At 50.2% G+C, this 26,443-nt stretch overlaps 7 protein-coding genes across 7 annotated transcripts; 4 read left to right on the top strand and 3 right to left on the bottom strand.

The window, feature by feature from the left end:
• Positions 1-5,788: 5,788 nt before the first annotated feature.
• UV8b_00015 (uncharacterized protein) lies at positions 5,789-6,229 on the top strand (the record flags this gene model as incomplete). Its single annotated transcript, XM_043137513.1, has 1 exon — positions 5,789-6,229. The coding sequence occupies one exon, from the start codon at positions 5,789-5,791 to the stop codon at positions 6,227-6,229; it is 441 nt and encodes a 146-aa protein (XP_042993447.1).
• Positions 6,230-7,377: 1,148 nt separating this feature from the next.
• UV8b_00014 (uncharacterized protein) lies at positions 7,378-8,924 on the bottom strand (the record flags this gene model as incomplete). The annotated part of the gene is made up of 3 exons (XM_043137512.1): positions 7,378-8,094; positions 8,159-8,353; positions 8,436-8,924. The coding sequence occupies 3 exons, from the start codon at positions 8,922-8,924 to the stop codon at positions 7,378-7,380; spliced, it is 1,401 nt and encodes a 466-aa protein (XP_042993446.1).
• A 726-nt stretch (positions 8,925-9,650) lies between these two features.
• UV8b_00013 (uncharacterized protein) lies at positions 9,651-12,179 on the top strand (the record flags this gene model as incomplete). Its single annotated transcript, XM_043137511.1, has 5 exons — positions 9,651-9,985; positions 10,045-10,387; positions 10,473-11,173; positions 11,258-11,363; positions 11,439-12,179. The coding sequence occupies 5 exons, from the start codon at positions 9,651-9,653 to the stop codon at positions 12,177-12,179; spliced, it is 2,226 nt and encodes a 741-aa protein (XP_042993445.1).
• A 2,007-nt stretch (positions 12,180-14,186) lies between these two features.
• On the top strand, positions 14,187-15,841 carry UV8b_00012 (uncharacterized protein; the record flags this gene model as incomplete). Its single annotated transcript, XM_043137510.1, has 2 exons — positions 14,187-15,312; positions 15,390-15,841. 2 exons carry the CDS (start codon positions 14,187-14,189, stop codon positions 15,839-15,841), a joined length of 1,578 nt encoding a protein of 525 aa, XP_042993444.1.
• A 1,828-nt stretch (positions 15,842-17,669) lies between these two features.
• UV8b_00011 (uncharacterized protein) lies at positions 17,670-21,421 on the bottom strand (the record flags this gene model as incomplete). Its single annotated transcript, XM_043137509.1, has 4 exons — positions 17,670-17,698; positions 17,756-20,237; positions 20,312-21,319; positions 21,395-21,421. The coding sequence occupies 4 exons, from the start codon at positions 21,419-21,421 to the stop codon at positions 17,670-17,672; spliced, it is 3,546 nt and encodes a 1,181-aa protein (XP_042993443.1).
• A 498-nt stretch (positions 21,422-21,919) lies between these two features.
• Positions 21,920-24,885, top strand: UV8b_00010 (uncharacterized protein; the record flags this gene model as incomplete). The annotated part of the gene is made up of 2 exons (XM_043137508.1): positions 21,920-21,964; positions 22,027-24,885. The coding sequence occupies 2 exons, from the start codon at positions 21,920-21,922 to the stop codon at positions 24,883-24,885; spliced, it is 2,904 nt and encodes a 967-aa protein (XP_042993442.1).
• Positions 24,886-25,459: 574 nt separating this feature from the next.
• UV8b_00009 (uncharacterized protein) lies at positions 25,460-25,971 on the bottom strand (the record flags this gene model as incomplete). Its single annotated transcript, XM_043137507.1, has 3 exons — positions 25,460-25,630; positions 25,711-25,737; positions 25,813-25,971. 3 exons carry the CDS (start codon positions 25,969-25,971, stop codon positions 25,460-25,462), a joined length of 357 nt encoding a protein of 118 aa, XP_042993441.1.
• Positions 25,972-26,443: the final 472 nt, after the last annotated feature.

The raw sequence follows: 26,443 nt of genomic DNA, 5'->3' as shown, positions 1-26,443 counted from the left end.
TATTATATAATAATTTTACCTTTATCGATACTCTAATTAATTCTAGTTATAACTACTATAGTGCGATAAGTAAAAGAACCGTCTAAAGGTTAAGACTTTAGCCTATTTGCCTACTATCTCGTAAGAAACTTAGGATCGCAATAGATATAAAGAGCCAATCGGGGGAGTAATAAGCTACCCCCTTAATTACTTATATCGTTTATATCGATATCGATATCGATAGATAGCTATTAGCTATAATGCTATATATTATCCTAGGCCTTACCTGCGATATTATTCTAAAATTACTTTAGATAGAGCACTATAATATCAAACTATAGGCGAAGTAGCGCTAACTAAGAATTAGAGCTATTAGTGGCTTTTTTATAAAGGAATTAACTATTTAATCCTCTAGGCCTACCGCAATTAACATCTTTAGATCGGTCTTTTATAGTATATTACAATGCATAGTATATACCTAAGATAATTTAACCTCTTTCTTCTCTACGAGCCTATAGGAGCTTATATATATCCTCTATATTATACTCTTGCCTTATTAGAATTTAATTTCCCCCCTAGCCTAGCTATAGACCTTACCGCCTAAGCTTTAAGATTTTACCGACCTCTTTAATAAGATAAAGGCCTTTAGCCTCCTACCGTACTAAGGCACGCTTAATTACTATATTAAGCTTAAACCGACCCTAGATAGGGGGCTACCCGACCTCCTATAGGGACTACTATATAATATACCGTAGGATTAGTTATTTAAGGTTTAGAAATAGGTAACCAACCTTATAGATAAAGGATAAATCTATACGAGCTCCTCCTTAGTAGTAGTACTAGTCCTACTCGCAAGAAAAGCAAATAGCAGATAATATTTTTATGTAAATTATCGGGCCCTAAATAAAGTTATAGCGTAAGATTAATACCCCCTTCCCTTAATTAAGGAGATATTATATTCCCTATCTTAGGCGATATAGTTTATAAAGGTAGATATCCGCACCGCGTTCTATAAGATCTATATCGCTAAAGGCGATAAATACCTAATTGTATTCCAGACCTATTTCGGCCTCTTTAAGTAGTTAATAACCCCTTTTAGCCTAATTAAGGCCCCTACGATATTCTAGCAATATATTAATAGGGCCTTAGGGGACTTATTAGGGGATTTTACTACTATTTACCTAAATAACGTTTTAGTTTATACTAAAGGCTTACGGTAGGAATATATAGACTATATTAGGGTTATCCTTAGGCGCTTATAAAATACCGGCCTAAATCTAGATCTCGATAAATATAACTTCGCAGTAAAAGAGGTATACTACCTTAGTTTTATTATAGTAATAAAGAAGGAGATCCGATTAGACCTTAAGAAGATTAAAGCGATCTAAAAATAAAAAGCCCCTATAAAATTATAAGGTATTTAGAGCTTTCTAGGGTTTGTAAATTTCTATTGCGATTTTATCCCGAACTTCTTTTATTTAGCAGAGCCTTTAGTTTAGCTAATATAGAAGGGTATTCCCTTTTAATAGCTTAAAGAGGAAAAAAAGGCTTTTTAAGCGCTTAAATAGTACTTTATTTTATACCTAGTCTTTACCTAATAGGACCCTAAGAAAGAAATAATCCTTAAGGCAGATAGCTTTAGTATAGCTTTTAGCGGCTACCTCTCTTAGATCGGGGAGGATAAAACACTTTACCTAATTATATACCACTCAGCATAGCTTATAAAAGCTAAATAGAATTATACTATCTATAATAAGGAGCTGCTTACCGTTATTTTATACCTTAAGGCGTAATTTACTAAACTCTATTCTATTACTACTTTATTTATAATCCTTATAGACTATAAGAACCTTAAGTATTTCGCTTAACTAAAAGAGATATTAAAATACTAAGCGCAATAGGCCGAGACCTTAGCCCTTTTTAATTTCTATCTTCGATATTAGCCTGGCTTATAAGCCTAATACCCTAACGCCCTCTCGCGATAGGAGTAAAAGGCAGATAATATAGCTCTAAGATTTAGCTAAATCCTTTAACCACTATCTATCTCTACTATAGAGGCAGACCCAATAAAGGTCTAGTTAGACCTAATAGAAGACCGACCGATTATAAACCTAGGTATAATAAAGGATATACTAATAGCGGCTTTATCGATTAGTATCTCCCTACCTAACAGCTCTTAGGTCTTCACCAATATATACCTATAGGCGCTTTAGGATTAAGCTATAGCTAAGGATAAACTATATTAGGCCTAGTAGAAGGCTATAGCGAATAGAGAATAACGATTCTCTATAAAGGTAAAAACTAAAGAGCAGATCACAAATTATACCCTAAATGCCTATAGAGCGCTATTCTACTAGGGCTAGATTTAGCTCCCTTCGTTCGAGCCATTAATAACTATAGTAATCTAATAATACTATAACTCCCCTACCGTAGGGCACCTAAAGAAGAATATAACCTTCTAATTCTTACGATAAAACTACTACTTCGATAATATATTATCTAAAATAGCTTAATTCGTTCAGAATTATTAATACTATAGGGCATATAAAAGTCGCTAATTGCGATAAGGCCTACTTTAGCCTTTACCGATCCTAGATCGGTTTTAGTCTTAAATCTCTATTGATTTTATAACTAACCTCCTAGCCTATAATGCCTCCAACCTATATTACCTAATAGTTATTACCGACCGCCTATCTAAATACGTTTAGCTTAAGGCGATATACTTAATGCAAGTAGAGGATTATACAGACCGGTTTCTCGACTACTAATAGCGGCACTATAGATTCCCCGCTTAAATTATTAGCAATAGAGGTTCAGATTAGGTAGGTTAATTTTAAATTACGATATATAAGGCTATTAGGACCGACTAACTCCTCTCGATTATATACTACCTACAGACCGATAGTAGCATAAAGCATATAAACCAGGAGGTTTAAGCTATCTTATACATTAAGGTAGCATTCGACCAATATAATTAGCCCTAATATCTCGCGATTTATTAATACGCTCTAAATAACTATACTTTTTTAATTACTAGATATAGTCCGAACTATCTCCTAAATAGCTTCAACTCTCCTATTATAGTACCTCCCCCCGATATTATACTAAATTTAACGACCCCTAAGGGGTATATAGTATACTTCCTAGCTATAATACGGGAGGGGGGCGAACTCGCTTAGGCCGCTATCGCCTTTATTTAGTAGTAGTAGTAAGATGCGATAAACCGCTCCTAATGCCTAACGGAACGCTATTAAATTAGAGATTAAGTCTGGCTAAGCCTATAGAATATTAAGACTAACTAGCCTTATAAAAAGCTTAATTGGGTATCTACTAAGTATACTATTATAGCTATCCTATTACCGCTTAATATCCGACTTAATATTCCTAATGGTATCCACCTAGTTTTTTACGTTAATCTTATAGAATATACTGCATCCGACCTACTGCCGAGCTAAATACTTATAGATATTAGGCCCGGCCCCCTATTAGTCCTACTAAAGGACTCTAATGCCCTATATAAGGAATTTAAGGTCAAAAAGATACTAACTACTAAAAACGCTTAGGGTCGTAGCGATAAACGTAATATACTAATAAAATAGAAAGGATACGATTCGCCGACTTAAGAACCACTAGAGAACTTTAAGGATACTATAGCACGGGAGGCATTTAAGGCTAAATAGGGGGATATTTAGACATATAATAGACCCGGCCGAACCCTATAGCAACTCCAATACAGAACGGATAAAATCTTTCCCGGAGAAGGGGGGTATATTATAGACTCGGGCTATACCTATATTATAGATTGACTAAGGCTCGGGCTGCGCCTATACCTAGTCCGGAACGGATAATATAAAATAGACGCGCGGGCCTATAGGGTAACGTTAGGGCTCTAGCCCGCGCCATATACGGATATATATAGGCTGCAGAAGGGACCCGATTCGGGCTCTTCTCCCTTCCTCCTTAGTTTTATTAATACATCCGATTAACGCCTATTCGCAGTAGCCCTAGGGCTAGTCCGTCATAAGTATAATAATTAAGGCGGCTTCTATCCTACGTTTTATACAATAAACTAAGTCTATTATTATAGTCTTATATATCATAATACGCATCGGTTAGAGCCTAATAGAATTTGCGCATTATAGGAATCGTATCGGTCAGCCTAAAAGAATTGCGCATCATAAAATCGTATCGGTTAGCCCAAAAGAGTTGCATATTATAGGAATCGTATCGTTTAGCCCAAAAGAATTACGCATTATAAAATCGTATCGGTTAGCCTAAAAGAATTGCGTATTATAAAATCGTATCGGCTAAAAGAGTTGCGTATTATAAAATCGTATCGGTCAGCCTAAAAGAGTTATACATCATAGGAATCGTGTCGGTTAGCATATATTTATAACCTAGATATAGTCTTTTATCGCTATGACTATCACGGCTATCTATAAATGTCACTATTATCTCTTAGTCTTACTAAAGGATAATTACTATCACAATAAGTGTCTTTTCGTTGACTGACAGTTATAGTGCGTGCATAACTATCGCTCACGCAATCGACTTTTTATAGGCAATATAATAGTGGGATGCTGATAGTAGTGTCGTAAGTCAGTCTACGATTATCAACAGTAGGATAGATTAAGATAGCATCGCAGCCTTATTGCTCATTTAATCAACTTATAGTAGTTACAGCTACTACATTAATGTTAGGTATCAATAGAATAACCATCCGAACAGTCATGCAAGGGTCTGAATAGTATCTTTTATGGTCATGATAGTCATATCCTTTAATATTGTCACGACCCCTGTCATAGGCGGTCAAGGGCTGTTGAGGGCGGTCACAGACAGTCACCAGGACACGGGGTGGCGCGCGTAGGTACCTAGGTACCTAAGTATCGCAGTACATAATACCCAATAAAGTCACATATTGTGTGGCGTCACACTTTTGGTGCAACAGTTATGAGCCCGGGAGGGATGGTCTTACTAAAACCTGTAACTTCCTAATATCTGTGCAAATTGCACGTGGGTTAAGGCTGTAGGCTCGAATCCTGGTCAGATCATTAGTAACCAACCACACCCAAACCCAGTAGCTAAGCTCCAAAAAGTGCTATAATAGGGTTATGCACTTAAGAAATATTCCCTTAATGTAGTGAAGTATATCAGCTTCCTACCTATTGACCTAGCTAGCAAAACTGGGGGGCGTATCGCAGTACATAATACCCAATAAAGTCACACATTGTGTGGCGTCACACTTTTGGTGCAACACTAAGGTACCTAGGTAGGTACATTAGGTACCTAGGTACCTGGTAGGTAGATTACAGCAGCTAAGTCAGACTAATACTTACCCGCCGGGCTACCTTCGCTTCACTGTGCTTGGACAAAACACCCAAACAAGGCGAGGAAGCAAGCTACGAACCGGGATTTCTGTGGCGCGGCTATCGCGCTGAACTGCAGACACCAAAGTTGCCTCTCCCCGGCAGCAGAGCCGACGGGAAAGGCAGCGGCAAGAGACGCTCCAGCCGGCCTATTGGTGCGCCTTGGGAAAAGCCGGAGCCGGAGGGAAAGCGACGAGCCTCGATCCCAAGGGTGACCTGGTGAGAGCCTCACCTTACATGGTGCGATGTTTTACTCATCATGGCTGCGGCAAAGCACGAGAATATGTCGTGGCCGATCCCCGCCCTCTATGGCTGGCCTCGTCCAACTCTGTTCTCGCAAGCTCGCATCCCCAATACCATCCTTCCATTGAAACGGGGTTCCCCAAGCTTCCTACCTACCAGCACCCCCCAGCAAGCCTCTTGCCGCCCCCTATCGCCCCAAGATGAAGCCCTTCTTTCTCGTCAGCATGGCCTTGGCAGGCCTCTTTTATGCTACCTCCGTTTCCGCCGTTTCCGCCGTTTTCAAGCGGGACCCTAACGTCAAGAACCTTTACTTGCTGGCAGTCGACTCTTTCAGCGACCAGGAGTCCAAAGACGCTTTTGCTAAAACCATTTTTGCCCTTTGGCGACCGAACCGCCCTCAGCTCATTGGCCTCAACCCGTACAGGGTCATAATTAGTGAGTATGTCTCGAGGTTGAGTAACTATCTAAGCAAAGGATTGGATGAAATGGCCGCCGATGCTTTAACCACCCTCAGCATGTCTGGTAATAACTCGGATCATCCCATTCCAAAGGATCAGCTGGATGATTTCATACACCAGGCCATGATGCAGCTGGAGGAGAATAGAGAGGCGGGTACTGGGAAAAACACGGGTCCGAAATAAACTTGTAATTTTAAAAGTGCACATAGCTAGGACATTTATTTCTCAAAGAACAAGGACTCATTATCCGCAGCCTTTGCCCGTGTTCTGCAAGAGGCGGAAAGCAGGCTACGCTGAGCCATCGAAGTCTGCAGTGTCAGGTAAGGGCGCCGCCGTGGTACATGCTTGATCGATACATGTGTGGCCCCGAGTAATTCAAGTCAAGTTGAACCAGAATCTCCCCAGTATGATCATACCATTTCTTCCTTTCTTTGCACTATCACCTAAGAAGGACAGCTTTATAAAGGCAAGGGCATCAAAGTAGTTTTGTCTCTGGCTCTGAATCAGCTTGCATTCCAGGCATCGCACAAGTTCACTGCCGATACGTCTTTGTTCTCAGCAGTCCTTATCTCGAGGAAAGTGACACTGTATGGTAGCGTATCCGGGGGCTCACATTAGGAGCACTTTTATTTATAAAAAAAAAAGGAAACAAGAGAAAAAAGCTGCGGGAAAAAATTTTCAAGAGGGGAAAAAAAAAAGTAACAGTAAAAAACATACAACACCAGGGATTCGCTGGTCGTCACCGACCCAACTACTAATCTGGCGCTCGCTTGCTTATTTACCGGAGATCGAACGGGATCCAAAGTTCTCAAGCGGCTGTGGTCGTATGTGACAAATGAGGCAACAATAAAGTATATATTGCTTCAGGTGAAACTCATGACACCAGGATTCGGCTGCTCTTTATCTCCCACGGGTAGGGGAGGCGATGGTAGCCGCATCTGGAGAAAGACCCGCGATACAGCTCTATTCCTTGCTCATTCCTTCAACTCATCCTTGGCTCTAGTCTCGACCGCAGTGCCGCGCGGTCGGCCGAGGGGTTTCCTAGAGCGGCTCCTGACAACCGGCTCAAACAGTAGTAGTCGTTGAGGTTCGGAACTATCGCAGCCAACTGGCCCGCTTGCAAAATGCAGTGAGTGGCGACGGCAGGGTCACCGATCTGCAGAATCGGAGGAAGTGTTTAACTTGCCGCCGTTGGGACCTATGCGCGTCAGTCTCCCCCTTATCACCTAACCCTTAACCCTAACCCCCCGTGTGCGCGACCCGACCCAGTCTCTAGGCGTTATTTGCACGTTAGATGCATTCGTGTCCGGCTCAAAACACACGCCTTGTAGCTAAAAGCTATTCTTGGCAGCTGCTGCTCGACATGGTACCTTGTGCTCCTTGTGCTGAGCAACTTGGCATGTCCGACCGCAGTACATGACCGATTTGCACCTCCCGCACAACATCAACTGCGCAGAAACCTCTTGGCAATTCGCGCACCGCCCCTGTGCCGAAAGCGAACCCCTGCCGTTCCCGCTGCCGCTCTCCATCGCCGCTAGCAAATCCTCCGCTCTCCTTCTCGCCATTCTCAGCACCCGCTGTTCGCCCACGCTAACGTGCGCCGCCGCCCAAGCATTTCCTCCCGGAGAATAAACGCCCTCCGCGAGCTGCTCTTCTAGCTTCTCCAGCCGAGCTCCGAAACTCTCCAAAAGACCGCCTATCGACTCCACCAGGAACCGCAGGACTTGCACTTCGTTTGAATGGCTGATTTTGGTGGCGGTAGCATTGGCTTGCTGAAGCGCCAAGACGGCGACGTCTGTTTCGTCCAATCGCTGAATACGGAGGTATCGAAGAACGTCTTTCGGTAGCGGGTCGGCGAGAGTGAGGGTGATGGTAGAGGTCGAACCGAGTCCAGACAATGCCCAAAGCTTCTGCTTCTGCTCAAAAAAGGGAGCTATGGGGTGCGTGGTAAGAACGAGATCATAGCTGTCGTAGGGGTTGCCCGGTACGACAAAGCCGTAGAGACGTAACAGTCGATTATTCGGGCTAGGCCCATAATTGATAAACACCTGACAAAGAACACTCCAGAGTAAGCGCACGAGTTGATGCCATCGCAGAATAAGGCGGACATACCTGATCCCCGGCTTCGTAGTCTTTCCCCGCAAGGACGGACAAGTTTCCCGACGTCGCATCGTAGACATGACACTGCTTAGCCGTGGACGAGTGGTTCAGCATGTCTGCGAACGGCGCCAAAAGTCGAACTGACTTTCCGTCGGGCAGTACGAAATCCATCGCACGACTCCATACAGTGCAAAGGGCCCACTTGTACTGGAAAAGAAGAAAAAGAAAAAAAGGCAGCATTAGTAGTTTACTGGCGAGACCGATCCGGCATGCATGATACTGTACTTACATCTTTGACGGTGAACCTGTCTAGCGGGAAAAGATCTGGATACGGCCCAAGTACTCGAACGACCAGGTCTCTGTAATCGTCCTCGACGCGTTGCTGCAGCTGCCTTGTGGCGGTATACAATGACGTCCCGGCGCAGACTTTCAACTGGTCCTCTGTGAAGAAGATGCTTGAAGAGTAGCTCGCAGGCAACGCCGCCACGTGGCTTCGCAGGCCATCGTATCCAGAATCGTGCGACCGGACAAAGAGAATGTAAATAGCCAGTGTGTCGTCGACTGATAGGGGTGGACTTGCTGAGCGAAGAGCTGGCCCGAGAATGGCATCAGCATGTGCGTGCTCGACCGTCCAGAGAGTGCGACATGGGATGGTGAGGATATTTTGTCCTTGCTTGAAGAGCTTCCGTGTTCGAACGCCACGCCCGGTGGCTGGGAAATCGGCAAGTTCGAGACCGTCCAAGCCCACCGCTCCCGACTGTTTCAGCCAGCTTTTCATGGAGTCGGATCTGAGATGAACATGTCTTAACTTATAAACTTTTCGTGGTGGGGGAGGGGACGGGCTTTTGGTTTGGCATTATCTGGCCGAGAAGAGCTTAGCTGAGATGAAATACCCGCCGGCCTACCAAGTGCCCCACTTGGTACGAACTAGCCAAATGCGGAGGAGAAAAGAGAGTTGTCCACCCCAAATTTGTTGTCTACAGTATAACGACGGCATTTTTCCCTCGCCGGCTATACCTCCTTCACGCATTTGGCGGCCCTTGGTAGCTCGATATACCGCGAATCCCTAGGGAGTTTCACCGCGATTGACAGGAGAGACGGGGGTTTGTGCAAAATATAGACCGTTCGCTTGGGTTTACGCGAGCAGACATCAGTTCTACATACTAATTTGAGTCTAGCGGTTAGATTATGCGTCATAGCGTCAATTCGGGCTCACCCTAAAATGCTCAGCATCACCAGATGGCCGAAGAGGCAAAGCGGGAAGCTACGCCTCACCCTGCTAGCCCCCACACGCAATTTCTCGCAAAAGGTGAAGCCCGCTTCCAGCAGCAGCCTCACTTTGCCAAACATGTCCTAAAGGAATCCCGCACTCTTGGCTTCGCGAATCAGTCAACCAGATCACAGACGACTGCAATGTTCTCAGGACTAAGAGGGATTGTTCAGTTGCGGCACATACCTCCCTACATCCCCCAGAACAGCCAGCCGTCTTCGGCACACAATCACCATGTCGTCGGCCTTTGAACTTCTGTCCACCCTGCAAGTCCTCATTAAGCTGGGATCGGAAATCAAAACCCGAGTCGACTCCATCCCCCGGGCTGCCGAAGATCTTCAACTGCTGGACACTGAGCTAAGACTCTTAGTGACCTTGTTTCAGAACCCCGCCAACAAGGACATCCCTCTCATGTCAGAGTTTGTCATTATCCCACATGTCCCGGAAAGCATTGCGGATTTGTGTACAAAATTCGCAATGACCTTGGACATCGACCTTGCTGCTGGAGCGACAATGGCGACAAAGACAGGACCGCATGGCAAGAGATTTGTCAAGCGCATGTGGGCTTTGTACAAGATTCCTGGCCTTCTCTCGCTGAATTTCAGCGCAAGGCCGAACAACTTCACAGGATATACAGCACAATATCTGCCGTGATTCTCCACAACATGGCAACAGCGCAACAGAAACAGATGAGTCGGGGGGAAATTCTCAAACCCGCCCACGTCACACAAACAAATGTATATGGAAACTTGCTTCACCTGGACCTCAGCACGGGTTCTGGCAACATCGACCAGATGGTGGGAAGCCTCATAAAGGAATGCCAAAACCTTCGGAACCGACTCCAGGAGGCTATCCTATTTCCTGACACGTCGGCTATTCAAGACTATCAAGCATGCAACTCAGAAGGAGCATCATTTTGGAGAGACCGCTTCCAAAAAGACCAACTCAACGCCTCAGCTCTCCGTTACGAGGTAAGGGCGCTTACATAATGCCCTCCGTATAATTTCCAATCTCGCCTGTCGCCGCATAGTACTAACCCTTCGCCTTTTTTGGCAGTCGTTGTATGTTTCTTGGGCAAGATTCGTACACGATGTAGAAACGTGCTTCGTTCTCAAAAAGATACCGACCGGGATTCTCGCCACTGGAAACATCGATGCCGTTCACGAGCAAGGATCTCGCTACGGCCTCGACCAAATGGGCACACGTCGCCCTTCCACTATCCGGCCGCTCTGGCTCCCGGCTCTTCGGTCTGCTCTCGATCCGCTGCACAAGGGTTACGTCAAGCCTCGAGACTTTTTCAGCCTTATTCGCGACTCCTCCTTGTGTGATACACTTAGAAGATTGGCCCTCCAAATCGCAGGCTATGGCATACTTGTCGAATGCGAAAGGGCACCTGGTGATCTTCCATTACCGGCCACAATCGAGTCACCTTCTGACCATGTCGGCTGGATCTCCGCCCAAATTATTGCCGTTCCGACATCTGACGAACTTGGAATCGTTTCCGAACGAGAGGTCATGGAAGCAAGCGGCGACGCCTTCTTTACTCACTTCAACGATATTTCTCAAGACTTCAAGGTTTACGTTCGTTATCTTCAAACAGGTCAAATCGAGCGCAAGAGTCTCTCGAAGCAACTACGTCCGATTGGGGGCATTTGTGTTGGTGCTGCATTGTCTATCCGGCATGAGCTGGAATCGGGTCAACATGCCTGGAGCTGCGACCTTCACGTCACCGAGTTCAAGGCATGTCATGGAGGAGAGTATGTTATTACGGCTGATGGAGGTGCAAATGTTATTGTATTTTCCACGTGGCCTCTCAAGAACTCCTGTGAAAAAACGTCAAGCGATGACAACAACTCCTCAAGTTCTAGCTTACCAGAAGTTGACTGTGCGCTGCTGGGACCGTCCAAGGTATTTGTCGACCCGCCAAAGGTTGGCGAAAAGATTCAGGTATGTACCATTCCTGCCAAAAGACCGCGTATCAGAACTGCCGAGGTGCGATGCTCATTCTGTGATTTTGGCCAGGTCGAGCATGACGGATTTTGGTACGATTCGAGAGTCACGGTAGTGGATGGCGATGAGATAGAGTATGTCGATTGGGACACTTTACCGAAGCAAGGCGCAACCGATATGCCAGAAGCTCAGGACGGTGAACAGGATGACGAAGATGGTGACGTCTTTTCCCTTTCCGAAGAGCTGTTGAGGCAATTCGGCAAGGGCACGCGGCGGCTGTGGCGACCGTGGCAAAGAAGTATTAAAAGGTACGATGTCCGGCCGTATCGCTGCTTTCATATCGGCGACTCTGTCGAGGCACCGGTCATGTACCCGGATTTTCGATTACATTACCATACTCTCGATGACTCGCATCTCTACCTCCCTGCTCGAATCGTCGACGTTCAGGGTGACGAGTATGTAGTTGAATTCAGCCCGGCGCTTTCGGCCCACGAATGGTGGCCAGGGAGGATGCCAAAGGGTACGAAAATAGATGCACTGCCAGGATCAGGCGTCAAGGTAGAGAACCCGTTTGACTTTAATCGTGTGACGTTACACACGGATCGAGTTCGCCCTTTCGTCGCCGGCCCACGACCGGTTTTGGGCATTCAGTCAGCGAAGCCGGCTGGGTGGAGCTCATTTCAGGGCGTTCATCTCAGCAATCTCGAGGATCTATTGGAGCGGAGACTTTGGAACAACGACCGCGACAGTCAACCAACGGGCGGCCAGGCGGGCGGCCAGAGAGACTGGAGAATGTTTGACGGGGAGAAATAGCTGTGTCGTATACTCTCGGCAGGGCGGACACAGAAGGGACAGTGACCTAGACGAGCCGAGGCCCTTCGCTGGAGAAGACACTGCTGTTGTGTCGGCGTTTGATGTGACGGCGCGCAAGACCGAGCGAGGAGCCTACGAGAGGTTAGAAACCGTCGAAACCGGGCTATTGAGGTCCAGGCCCAACTGCAATGCAGGTCCGGATAAAATCAACATCTAGCCAAGTACTACAGAGCAGCAGACAGTCCGTTCTTTTTCGCGACGACATGTATGCGCAAACGCTATCAGGACTCGGCAAACTCATGGCCGCAACTTGGAAACAGCCACGCAGCCACACTTCCCTGGGGTCGGATTGCAAGTTGCCAGGTGAAGAGAGTCGCCGTCGGCGCATCTTCATCAGGACCTGTTGCCTCCTAACTCTATTTTGGCTCGGTAGCCGATGGAACCAAGTAGAGACTCGGTCGTGGGCCTCTGAGGTTGTTGGGGGTTTTTACTGTCTGACATGCTGCCGCTGCCGGGCTCTACGGTGTGAAACGCCTAGTGAAGACGAAGACGTAGAGTTGCAAGGCACGTGTGTTTTGCAGCCTGCAGGTTTTCCTTGGCAATGGGCAACTGACGGACACCTATAAGCCTCATTAGAATGTTGTTTGCTCCGGCGTGATGCAAGACAACGACATAGCGAGGAAATTGCCATGCCACCACTTTCTTCATCCTCCCGCGTAGATGCTCGGTGTCTACGTGGCAACAGATGTGTCGTCTTTGGCGAATCGCTGTTTTTCTACTCACACGACAGGGTAACAGGGGGCTACAAATCCGTCTCGATGACTTGGAATACGGGCCGGGAGGCACGCCGTGAACTGCTGCAGATGGGGGGAAAGCATTGCTTTGACTCGGGCTTAACAGTTGATCCGCGTTGTAAGTACCACTTTGCGAGTGTTACGAATGTAGGGGAGACTCGGGGTGGAGCAGTACAAAGTGCTTCTGCTTCTTCCGGGGCAACTCGGGCCTACCTCTGAACAAACGATTTGCTGCAACGGCCCGCGATTCAGGGCAGGCACGTAAATCCCCGGCAGCACTGCTGCATCTCGACCAGGGTTGCAGAGGCTGGTGGTGATGGGGCCGGTCCAGCCGCCAACGGAACATGGGGAGACTGCAGTTGGCTGTTGACGACGCGGCGAGCTTTGATGAGCGACCGCTGCCGGCAACTATGGCGATGACGCAGGTCGGGCCCACGAGGTAGCATGCAACCTTTATTTCCCTTCTCGGCGGATCGGAGTTTTGGCCTCGACGCAATCCGACAACGGCTGCATGCCCTCCCACTCGCCTAGCAGCGCCCACCCACGGCCAACTCAGACAGCCGAGGACGCCGCCTTGCCGACCGGGGCTGCACGCGGCTAACAGCTACTGGCACGCCCGCCAACGCGCAAGAGCTCTCGGATAGGGCTTTGGGCGGCATTGGCAACCGGGATAGCTCGTCGTGGACGAGTTGGCTGCTGCCCGATGCCGCGGGCGAGCAAGCTCGGCAGCCGATGTGTCAGCACAGCTTGCTTCCGTCTGGCCGCAACAACGAGGGAGGGACACGTCAACAAGCAAGGCCAAAAGGAGGTGCTGCGCGCTCACTCACTGCTCACTGCTCACTGCTCGCTGCTCGCTGCTCGCTGCTGACTGCTCGGTATGCGTTATGCATTACGCAACCGTCGTCGCGTTGGGTGGGGCCATCGGCGGGGAGGCGGGGCTTACCTCAGCTGGCTGCTATCCCGATCTTGCCTGCGGAATACGGACCACGTCAACCATCCGATTCGAGACGACGAAAAACCGCTCTCCACGCTGCAGCAGCTCCATCACTCCTGCCTACTAAAAGGCTATGCCATACCCGCATCCCCGAACCCAGAGCTTGCGCCAAACCTTGCCTGCCTTCCTGCGCCGGCTCGTCTCGTCTCGTCAGCCGTCCCGACTCCTTTGCCGTCTTGTCTTGGCCGGCATCCAAAATCCCATCCATCCAGCAAACTCATGGAGCTGTCAGAACTTCTTCTTATCCCGGCCAGGCACCTGGTGCTTGCCCTCGTCGGCCTCGCCATACTCGGCCTCGGGGCGTCCAGAATCCGCAAGCTGCTTGCTCGTCGTCGATTTGCGCGTCAGCACGGTTGTCGCCCCCCGGCCAGATTTCGCACCGCTGACCCTATTCTGGGCCTCGACATGATCCGCCAACAGCTGCGTCGTGCCAAGGAGCACAAGATTCTCGAGACGTCTGCCCAGCGCTACGAGGCCTGCGGGACCACCCACTCCATGGACGTGCTGCGCAAGCGCATAATCTTCACCACGGATCCCGACAACATCAAGACGGTGCTGTCGCTCAAGTTTGACGACTTCATCCTCGGCGACCGCCTCAAAAACTTTGGGCCTCTCCTCGGGACGGGCATTTTCGACACCGACGGCCAGCGCTGGCACAACTCGCGCGCTCTCATCCGGCCCAACTTCACGCGCGAGCAGGTGGCCGACCTGGCGGCCTTTGAGGCCCTGATCCCCGACATGCTCGCCTTGATCCCGCGCGATGGGAAGACGACGGTCGATCTGCAGGAGATTTTCTTCCGCTACACCATTGACTCGGCCACGGAATTCCTGTTTGGCCAGTCGGTCGGGAGTTTGAAGCAGGACATCATCGCGTCGGGCGAGCTCAGCTTTGCTGAGGCTTTCAACTACTCGCAGGATGATATTCGGATACGCAACATCCTCGGCGGCCTGTCCAAGTTTTACCGCGACCCAAAGGCCAAGATGTGCAACAAGTACTGCCGCGACTTTGCCCAGCAATTGGTCGAAAAGGCCGTCGAGGCCGTCGAGGCCGAGGATGAGAAGGGGCGCCACGGCGACGGCGACGGCAAGCGCGCCAAGTACGTCTTCTCGCGCGAGCTAGCGAGGCGAACGTCGGACAAGCTCTGCATCCTGGACGAGGTCATGAACGTTTTGCTGGCCGGACGCGACACCACGGCCAGCCTGCTCAGCAACATGTTCTTCATGCTGGCTAAAAAGCCCGCCATCTGGGCCAAGCTGCAAGCCGAAGTCTCCTCGTTAGACGGCCGACTGCCTAGCTACCAAGAGCTACGGAACCTCCGCTACCTCAAGTGCTGCATGAACGAGTGTAAGAAAATGGATTTGACGTGGAAAAGGAAACTGGGGGGGCCCATCCGAGAGACTGACGTTTGATTTTGTGTGTAGCCTTGCGCATTCACCCCGTCGTCCCCATGAACAGTCGTCAAGCCACACGAGACACCGTCTTGCCCACGGGCGGGGGCCCCGATGGTCAATCACCGGTTTTCGTCCCCGAGGGCACTCGCGTCAGCTACAACGTCTACGCCATGCACCGAAGAAAGGACTTTTACGGACCGGATGCCGACGAGTTCCGCCCCGAGCGGTGGGAGGACGGAAAGCTGCAGCCGCGCTGGGAGTATCTGCCGTTCAACGGCGGCCCGCGCATCTGCGTCGGTCAGCAGTACGCCCTGACAGAGGTGTCGTACGTCACGGTGCGGCTCTTGCAGGAGTTTTCCGCTCTGCAGAGCCGTGACCCGGGGCCGTGGGAAGAAAAGCTGACGCTAACGTTGAGTTCGCGGAACGGGACGCAAGTCTGTCTCACGCCGCGGTCGGGGTCGGGGTCGGGATCGGCCCCGTAGCTTGTGTGCGAGTTGAATTCAAGTTAGGATCAATGGTTTGAAACATGGCAGGTTCGAGGGTTTTTCCCCTGTAAGCAGCCTTGGAGCGGGCTGACGCTGGTCCCACCCCAACATTGCACTGTGGTCTGTGTACGGAGTACTGTGTGCACTGCGTGCTGTGCGCTCTGTATGGTGCGGCATTTCTCTCCACAGCACCCTGCCGTACTCTGTAATAAGTGTTGACGAATCTCTTCTTTGCTTCTGCCCTCATCACGACCCTGGAGCAGACGCACGGCGCAGACGGCGGCTGGTTTTGTGAATTCCCGGTACCATTGTACAGTGCTGAATTCAGTGCCAACTCACACCAACCACAACGTGACTCCTCACCAGGCATCTGGCGATGGAGTTGCTTCCTCACGTCTGGAGACAGCCTCTCTTGAAAGCCACATAGCTGCATATTGTTGATTACCGCGCCATGTCTTGCTAGCACGGCATCTGGCGATGCAAGCAGTCCCTCGGCACGACGCTTTGCATGCGGACATGTAGCTCGGCCCAAGTCTTCCTGGGCATGCAACTTACCAGTCGCTCTTCCTCGCTTTCCCTTCTTCTTGACTTCGAATTCCTCCTCCGTCATGGCGTGTGCTGCATGAGTTCCGTGTCACCCGCCCCCGATGCCTCGAAATGAGGCATCTGCACAAACGCAGGGTATCTGCCCAAACGCAGGCCATCGGATGCGAAGCGTGCTCGGCAGAGCGTCTCGGTAAAAATCCCGCGGGGTTCGTGCCGAGCCTTGCCACCAATACACACCGGCTTATGATCCCCGGCTGTCGAAAGACCATCTGCCGAAATACCGTCGGCCGTGTGCAACTCCTACCAGCCAGATGCGTTATCCGAAGAAGCGCGGTGCGTCTTGGGTTGTACTCGTCTGGCCTGGATGTTGTAAGTTTGTCCACCATACCTGACTATAATGGGCCCTTGACGTCAATGACGTCGATTTCCCCGTCATGCCAGCCGGAACCAAGGTCATCCTCCATTGCTGTGTTTGCCAAAGAATGGGGCTGGATGGTGCGGCGCCCTCTCTATGCTTAACACAAGGGCTCTTTGAAAACCATCACCCAGCAACATATTTCGCCCGTAAGGAATCGCCAGATTTCACGCCCTGGGCCAATATTCCATCGTCTTTCCCCCGGAAGGCTGCATGCGCGCGGCCCAACGCAATGACTGCCAATAGTCATGTACCCCCTTACCTAGGCGACGCCGTGGCGCAAGGCGTGACTTTTCCGCCCTATGCCCGCTCATTCGGCAGCGCCGAGGAAGCGAGCATCCTGTTGGAGAATAGCAAAGAATAAGCACTTCCGAACTCTCGAAACCCTGGGTATGTACCAGGGCACGTGTCAACGCGTGGCTACCGACGCCATCGGGTGGGAAAGCTGCGGCACAAGTGCAGTTAAGAGGTGATATATTGGGCTCGTTACTCGGAGCTTCTGCGGCTTCAGCGTGCGATTCTCTTTGACCGTGGGCGACTACGCGGGACTTGACCGGCTCGGCGCCTGTGAGATGTAGCAGAGGCTGTTACGGAGGCTGCGCAGTGTGGATTTTGGTGTTGGACGTTTGCCTACGTGTCACCATGGTTGAGAGGGCAACAGCTGACTACCTAGATGGATTGGATGTCCTCCTACTTGACTACGGACCAACTTCAGACATCAACAACTGACAATAGACTTGATTGTAGCTCCTCCTACTTGCTCACCAGGGCTAAATCTTCAGACGACAACAGCCGGTTGCAGTTGACCCAAGATACGCGCATGGACTACACTCAGCTGGGGCCGACGTTTTAGGGGCTGACGGTTTAGTTTCCTTGGGAAATCTCCGTTTCAACTTTTGCCATCAATTAGTGAGCAGTCTACCATGACACCAATCTGCAAGGTTTCTTACCTTCTGGCTCGCGCCCCTTCATACTAAATCGGCTCTTAATCTTGCGTCCCAGCACCTTTGCCTCGTCCTTGACAAACTTGAGCTGGCGCACCGCCTTGATGTTCATGCTTCCTCTGAGCTTTCGGTGGAGCTCTGCTTTGCTCTCTCGACCGTCCTGCTTCTGTCGCCGCTTCTTGAGCTCCTCATCTTCAATTTCCGAGTCCATGAGATCCTCTTGGACAAAAATTGAGGGATCGTCGTCATCCGTGTAGGTCGAGTCATCGGACGAGGCGTACTGGCCGAGCTCGTGCGCGAATGCTTGGCTCGTGGATGATTCCGGGTTTGAAGGAGGCGTGTCGGTTTCCGCGTCGGCTCCCGGTGCCTTGCGGGGAAATCGGAGCTGTTCTGAATCGGCGGCATCGTCGTCCTCTTCGTCTTTGCTACTTGCGTCATCACTGGTGCTCATTTTGGAATCCTCACAACTGGTCTCCTCACTCTTGAGCAACTGCTTTACTGTTTCTGGTGTTTCGCGCTTTACAATCCTGATGCGGTAACCCTCTGCAAGGGTGCATCGCCAGCTTTCGAAACTCTCAAAGTCGTCATTCGTTTTGAGCCACTCGTAATGAGAATTATCCATGCCCATCTTGAATCGCACTGTTAACTTGACCTGGCCTATCTTTTCCACCCCATACTGGTCTGCGGGCTCATCGCTCCTGAGGTAGTTCTGCGTCAGTTGCTTAGGCTGGGACGTCTTGTACACCGGAAGAGTGAGCTCCGTGGACGTGTTGTCAACCAAGTCGGCAAGCCAATACACAGCGTATGCGATGGGCTTCCGGCTTGCAGAGCTGTAAAATTGCAGTCGAAGGGGAGATTGATAGCGATGGCGGACAGGAACGATGACGCGGTGGCGCTGCAGCTCTTTTGAACCTTCTCTGAAGTAGCCGAGACTCCATTCGGTCGTGCAAGCGCCGTTCCCGCTGCTGTCGATCCAGCTCCGTGCAATGTTGCGTTTCCCGGAATCAGAAGCGACAGTAATTCGAGAATTGGACAAAGCTCGAGCTACATCACCCTCGACAACGACCTTGTCGCCCAGGAGTTCGACGCTGCCCAGGTCCCAGCCCAGCAAGTTCTTGGGCAACTTCAAATTGACCGACCTAAACAAGACTGAGACCAAGATCCGGCCGTATCCCATGCCGCCATCGAGAGCATAGACCGCCGTCTTCTGCGATGCCGTCTTCAGGACTTCGCTTAACTTGATGACGACTGCACCAAGAATCGGGTCATGTTCTCTGTGGACGCTGTTTCGGCATGTAATGGTGAAAACGCTCGTGCGCCAGTCTCTCACAAAACGCTCAGTCTGGGCATTAAATATCGCCGTCGAGCTTTTGACCTTTGTACGGGTCTTGAACGCCAATTCGTCATTCTGCAAAATCGTGCAATAGGAAGAGGGCAAGTCGTCCGCTTCTTCGTCGGTATTTTCTCCCGTGGCTTGAGCCGGATTCCAGATTTCATAACTGCCAAAGGTTCCCGACTGACGATGCACCTCGAGATTTGACACTTGATGGATAAGGACTGTGCATATACCTGAAGGGAATGAGGGGTCGGGAGGCGTTGTGGTGACATTGACCTCATGTAGCGTGGTCACGACACCCTTGTCATCTTGAAACTCGGGTCGGTCTTGGAGTGAGTCGGGGAGAGACACATCCTTGCCGTGTGATTGCATAGATGCCTTGAACTCCGCACGTGGAAAGTAGCCGACGTCCCAGTACAGTTTCCCCGGCAGAGTTTCCCCCTTCTCGCTTTCAAGAGTATCAGCGCGCTCGGCGATCCGATTGCTATAGTTCTTTATCAAATCCCGAAGATCGAAATGCACTTTGCCAACCACATCGTCCGAGGTAATCACGTCCGAGTCCCATAATTCTACCGAGAGCCTCTCGCCTGCCATAAGTTGTTCCTGATATACGAGGACACATGTTTGTTCATTCCAGCGGGGATTGAGATCTTGTTCAATAATGCGGGTGCAGTAAACTGGCTTTCCAAATTCTGAAAAGGCAAGAGTAATGAAGGGATCGCTTTTGCCCAACCTATCCTGAGCAGCGATACCTTCCGCTCGTTTGATCCTGACATATATGAGCCCCAAGGCGTCCGTCTCTTTCTTCACGGAATCGCCCTGCAGCATCTTGGACAGATCCATAATGAGAGACTTGGGGGCAACATACATGTCCAGTGCTGCGGCAATGGAAGAATTGATGAATCTGGATATCAGCGGCAAGTTCAGAACGTTGATTCCCTTGGACGTGAGCGGTATTGCTGAAGCATCGATTTTTGGAAGGCCCATGAATGTGAAGGTCAAGTTCTTTAGAAATGGGGGATTCGGTGTAAGCTGGAATCGAAGACGCACGGTGCCAATGATGCCATTCAATTCCACGAATATAGGCAATGGAACGCCTACAAGACCTTGAACCCCAAGGAAGAAGATGACTTCCAGATGCAAATTTTTGGCCTTTGTTCAATCAGCATTAGCATTTGCCTCCCCCTCTCCCGATACAAAGCCGAGAAAAATGCAAAAACACGAACCTTTCCAATCACGCCCTTGGCGGGAATCGCATGGTACGCGAAAGAGGCCTCGAGATTGTAGTACTTTGCGTTTGGGTCGTCTTCACCTTCCAATACCCTCTCTTCCTTTTTTGCGTCCTTCTCTTGTTGCGAAAATTCGCTGTCACGTTTCTCGTTTTGCACTGCGTCTTCTTCCACGGAGGGGAGGGAACGAAGGGATAGTATTTTGAAAGCTTCGTCCCCAAGTCCGATTGAAGACACCTTGACATTTTGTATCAGAGCTTGGGGAACAGATGCCTGCATGACATCCTCAAGCGTATCCGCCATTGCAGCAAAAATCTCTGGATTGATCAACTTCCAAGCGATATCAACTAGCGAGTTGATCCATTCTGCCGATTCTGGAACAAGCGACTCTATTGCAGCAGTTGCTCGCTGGCGCTCAGCATCCCAAGTCGCAGCAGTTGCACTTTCTTGTATGTTACGGAGCCAGAGATGCACTCCGCATGCCACAACTGCCCCGGTAGAAAAAGATGCGAGTAGCCCTTTCCAGCCTCCACCGAGAAATATCCAGTTCAGCGCTACAATACCAAACATGATGACCGCGGTGGTCTGATGTATGGCTCCTTCCAATGCCTGAAAGCTGGACTTCAGGTCAGCTAGAGGGAGTGGATGGTAAGTCGCCCGGTATTTTTTGCTGCGTTGGAAATGCTCATGCGTCCTTTCTGGATCAGCTTCGGGTGGTGCTAGATCGTCCAGAGTGCGCCTATACTCCTCACCCTGGCCCTTTGGGAGATGCTCGATGCGAGGGATGGTGATTTTCGGACGACGAATGGCATTCTCGAACGACCCGTCCACATCCTGTATTTCAACTTCATTCTTCGTCGTAGGATCAACGACTTTTCTTCTTGAAGCTGCTTTTGCGACCGCAATTTTTTCAGATTCTTTTCCAGAGGTCGCTTTGGATGCATCAGCTTTCTGAAGATTTAATCGCTGCGAGAGGTCTTCTGCGAGCTTCTGAATGGTGGGAACCTGATTTGAGGTTGTCAGCCGAGTTTAGGTGGTACCTCTGGCGACAATGACAACTGTTGACAGCTGGCGGCATACCTTGTTTCTTGCAGAATAGGGAGGCATCTCGAGTAAACTAGCTCGTCTGTGAAGGCGAAATCCTGGATGGGAAAGAGGGAAAATTGTAAATATCGTCTATAAACTTGAATTAAAGACTACCTATTCACCGCGAATTAATTGAGCCAGACTACTTACATCGTCAGTCATGGGGATGACGTTGTAAAGTCCCTAAAACGGAAACCGCGACAGTTGCAACAGTTGCATAAGCGGCTCACTCTATGACATCATGATCAAGCCACGTTCAGCAAGCCTGATGGGGCAACCAAAACGTCATTACAGCTTGGAGATTCATTTCAGGTTTGGTTTGACTCCATCGTTGGAAACAATTATACTATGAAGTAAAGCACATGCATCAAAAGCAGAGCTGTCATATGTTTTGTTCCCCCGACTACAACAATGGAGAGTACCGGTAGAAAGGACATGATAGCGCAAAGTAAAGAACATGTGCGATTTTCGGGGGCAAGCGCCGGTGGTGCAGGCTCGGCAGAGCCAGGAAGCGCCAGCATGAACAAAGAGGGACTTGCTGATCGCCAGCCGTCTGCCTCTCAGGTAACCCGTTGATTTGCCCAGAAAATGATTTACCATTGAAGGCTAATCATCACCATGTGCAGACCATTCCGTCTCCTGATCCAGCAACACACCCGCCAACTCAAAACAGCCCATTAAAGGCAGATCCGACTCCTTACGGCCAGGCGTACTCTGAGCGGAATCCCCCGACGAATATTCAAGCATTTCACAATGAAAGACAAAAGGTCCTGGAAGCGTCTAAACGGTATCTTGAGTCTGATCAAACATGGATCAGAAAACCTCGACAGGACAAGCATGAGTACAAGCAAGAGGAAAATGCGCTGGCAATGGACGATACACCAAAGGCCGGGCAAACTAATGATGTGCCAATTGGAGGGGAAAAGTCCAATGTCCTGTTCCATCCAACTCCGGAGCCCAACTTTGAGCGGGTGTTTGATTCCAATGAGAACCCTCTGATGATGGTGTCGTACACAGTGTTTGGGGTCATTGTCTTTCTTGACTGGCTCTTCATCGGTGGCGGGCTCAAGGGATTTGTGAAATCTCTCTTTCCGGCCGGTGGTGTGGCGGCGGCTGTCTATTTCATCTTGCAAACGGTAGGGGAAAATGTGGCCAGTCATAAGATTGACGAAGCAGAGCAAAAGACTGAGAAGTTACGATACGTACCAGAATCGGTAGAGTGGATGAACAGCTTGGTAGAAACTCTATGGGGAACGCTTCAGCAGGAATTCTTCGACAGCATTGCAGCCCAGGTCAACGAGGCAATCAAGCCATATATTCCGAAGAGTGCACCCGTCTCTGTGCGCATTACCAGCCTCGGACATGGAAACCAGCCAGCCCGGGTCCTTTCGATGCGGTCCCTTCCCGATTCTGAATTTGGGGAACTGGTGCCTTCTCACGGAACCCGCACCTCGCTATCAGCCGGTGAAGCCAAGGAGCGAGAGAAAGCCATTGAAAGGGAGGAAGGTGGTGTATTTTACAACCTGGAGATTGCCATGGCGTATCATCAATCTCCCTTGCGATCGCGAAAGGATCACATGCACGCCGACATACTGGTGAGGCTAGGCCCGGTGCCTCTGCCAGTCTTTGTGCAGGTCAAGGAATTTTTCGCCGTGATCCGGGTGCGGTTGCAGATGCACCCCGACTTGCCGTTTTTGAAAATGGCTACGTTTGCCTTGACTGAGCATCCGAAAATAAATGCCTGTGTATCGATTGGCGCGCCATGGGCATTCGACTTGCTGAACCTGCCCATTATTGATTCTGTTTTGAATTCGCAGATCAACGCAGCCATGACTGATTTTGTTCAGCCAAAGTCGACGAGTCTGGATATGACAGCCTATATTGGAGGGTCAGACGAGAAGGAAGAGACGGAGGCCATCGGTGTTCTCGTGGTCAAGATCCATCGAGCTCGCAATCTAGCTCGTCAAGATACGAGAGGACCAGGGGCAGACCCTTACTTGACAATTGCGTTCAGCCAGTACGAAAAACCCATGTACGCATCTAGAATCATCAAAGGGGACAGAAATCCTGTGTGGGAAGAGTCGGCAAACATCATGATCCGGACAGAACATGTCAAGCGCCAAGAGAACGTGCTACTTAGATTATGGGATTCCGACACCACTGGATCTGACGACGTCTCTGGCATTTGCGAGTTTCCCTTGCAGGAACTTATCCTACACAGCAGCGAGATGCACAAACGAGAGGACCGCCTCCAAGGCGACACAGCAGGTACCGATGCCGAAGGCGTGCTTGAATGGGAGATTGGCTACTTTCCGCGGGAAGAGTTCGAGAAAAAGCCAAGACCAGACGGCCCAGGTCGTCGCGATCATGATGGCGAACAGCAAAAGGCGTCTGAGGAGATGGCTGTTCAAAATGCGCAAAATACGGTGCCCAACCCAGGGTTCCCGACGGGAATACTCGGGTTGACCATACACCAGTGCCTCAACGTGGAAGTAGAAAATCCGCACAAGCAATCCCTGGGGTATGTCAAGGTGCTCGGTCAAGACTGGGATGGTGACGACGATGCAGAAGCAGAGACGGTCAGCATCGACTACATTCCGTCGCTGTATGTCGCTGCGGATGTGAATGACAAGCTGGCTTATAGAACTCGGGTCAAGTCCATTTCCAACAGTCCAGTTTTCAATTCCAGCACGGAGACTTGTATTCGGGACTGGCGTGCGGCCAGAGTGACGCTGTCTGTATGGGACACGAGAAAACGCTCCGACGACTGTCTTGTTGGCGTGGTCGCTCTAAAACTGCCAGAAGTTTTCCATGAATCCTCCTCGGTTGTCAAGTACTATGACCTCAATGGCGGTGCCGGAAAGGGCCGCATCCGAGTTGGCATGATCTTCCGATCAGTGGGCGTCCAGTTGGAAAAGCCGCTCCTGGGTTATGATGTCGGCACGTTTGCCATTACGTCGCCCATTTTTTGCATTGGGCACGGCATCAACACCAGGAAACTCACGTTGCGCACGGGCGGATCGCGCAGAGTAGTCAAAGGAGGAGAGCGGTCAGAGGGAGGCTACTCCTGGACGCTCGACAAGAAACAGTCATTACTTCCCGTCCACTACAGATACATGTCGCCACTGGTGCTCGAGTTTGCCGGAATCACGGAGGTGGCGCCTGGGCCACTGAGCAAAATGGCAAACAAGAACAAGCACTACGCCATCATCTGGCTATCTAGCGTGATTGACGACCAAACACAACAGTTTACGCTGCCCGTCTTCAAGACCAACAACCCGACCCGTCTGCTCCAGAACGCAGTTTCCGAGTCGGACGACGCCATGAAGTTGGAAAAAGTCGGGGAAGCGAGGTTTACAGGATGCTTCAAGCCTGGTCTGGACGAGAGCCATGAGGAGTTTGTAGGGAAAGGAAATGGAAACGCAAGCTATGACCAGTGGAGTTCGTATCGCAGCTGGGAGGCGGCGCGTAAGTCGGGGTCGTAAAGTTGTCGTTGCAGCGGAAGACCCTGATATTACTTGTGTGCGGTAACGTGATTAAGCAAGAACAAAAAAAATACGACACGTCAGCCAGGCTGTGATACTGCGCCGAGCCATGCGGAGCCCCGTACCCGGGGCTATGCCGGACGGTAGCTCCGGGTCTCGGTGGCCGAGCGGGATTGCGGGTGAACGATGTCAATTGGCCAACGGCGTTAGCCGGGACCGCAGCGTCGGTTGTGCGCCAAGACGGCATGGGCCTACCTACTACGGGCTTCCCACGCGGATTTCAGGCTGTACAGCGACCCCGTCTATTTTCTTGCTAAACTCGTACTTGGGCATATGTTACAGAGGGATGACCGCCGCCGCCAGAATAACTTGGCCCACGACCAGGATATCGTCAAGGCAGCTCAAGTAGTTGTAATGCGAAAATTCTGCAGCAATAAAAAAGAAATAGCCGATGAATCCCGTCCCAGCCCCAATACCTGTGTCAAGTAAGACATCCCCATGCATGACTGATGCCGATTGATGCCGACCGCAGTCCTGGCAGAAGCATCATACAGCGGCAAAGAAATCATGATTTTTAGCGGCATCTGGAGCCAACCTTCCTGTCTTTGTGAATGTGGTATAGGCGTGGTAGATTCTCGTCGAGGGTTATGTTGTCAGACGGCGACACAGGAAAGTACCCATTCTTCCCAAAGTATTCGCAATCTCCGTGAAATCGGTCACCTGACATGAGATCGACGGCCTCGCACTGTAACAAATTGATGTTAGGATATGTCATCATGAAGAGAAAAAAAAAAGAGGTGAAGGGGGGTGGCGTTGAGCACTTACGCGGCCTGTTTGAAAGTCATATTCCGCCTGATGACCCCAGAAAGGGTGGGAGGTTAGAATGAATTTCCAGTTGGGAAATGCTGCTAGGGGAAAGACTCTCACCGATCTGGGGTAGCTGTAAACGCAAACATTGTATGTGAGCAACCAGTCGTATTCGTAATGTTTTCCACGGAGAGTTTCGGTCCCGCAATCGCATGATGAGTGTTTCCTGGCAGCTGCAATGGGAAGCAAGGCAAGCCCGAGGGCGTTAATGGGGCGCATGTTTGATATTCGGGGTGGTGGATGGAGATAGCGATAGCGGGATGGAGTTGAGTGTCTGGCGTGTGATGACGATGCGGAGGAGGAGGATACGAGACCCAGATGGAAAGATAGGAGCCATTTTATATCGTGGTCAGGGCTCAGGACGCAGAACTCGAAAGAGCTTGGTTGAGGATGCAGACTCGAGAGCCGATGAAGGAGATGAACCGTCTTCGGCCGATGCGACGGCGAGTCAACCGCCTGGTTCGCCCAGCCCCTGTCTCAAGCTGGGTTGAAAAGGGATAGAGCCTGAGGGTCCATGCCAGTTCTTGCAGCTCTTTCCGAGGCTCTTGATGCATAGTTTGAACGGCAGAACTCAAAACAAGAGGCTCGGCCGCAGGGGAGGCTTTGTCTGATTGACTGGCCTCTCATTGGAGCCGAGTCGAACGAGGAAAGCGTGTGGGATTCGTGCCCTTCCCCCCCGGGCCGGCAGGCA

This window comes from Ustilaginoidea virens, chromosome 1, assembly GCF_000687475.1.
Source record: "Ustilaginoidea virens chromosome 1, complete sequence".
Classification (NCBI taxonomy): Eukaryota; Fungi; Ascomycota; class Sordariomycetes; order Hypocreales; family Clavicipitaceae; genus Ustilaginoidea; species Ustilaginoidea virens.
Note: the sequence above shows the minus strand (reverse complement) of the source record. Positions and strands in the feature narration are given on the sequence as shown.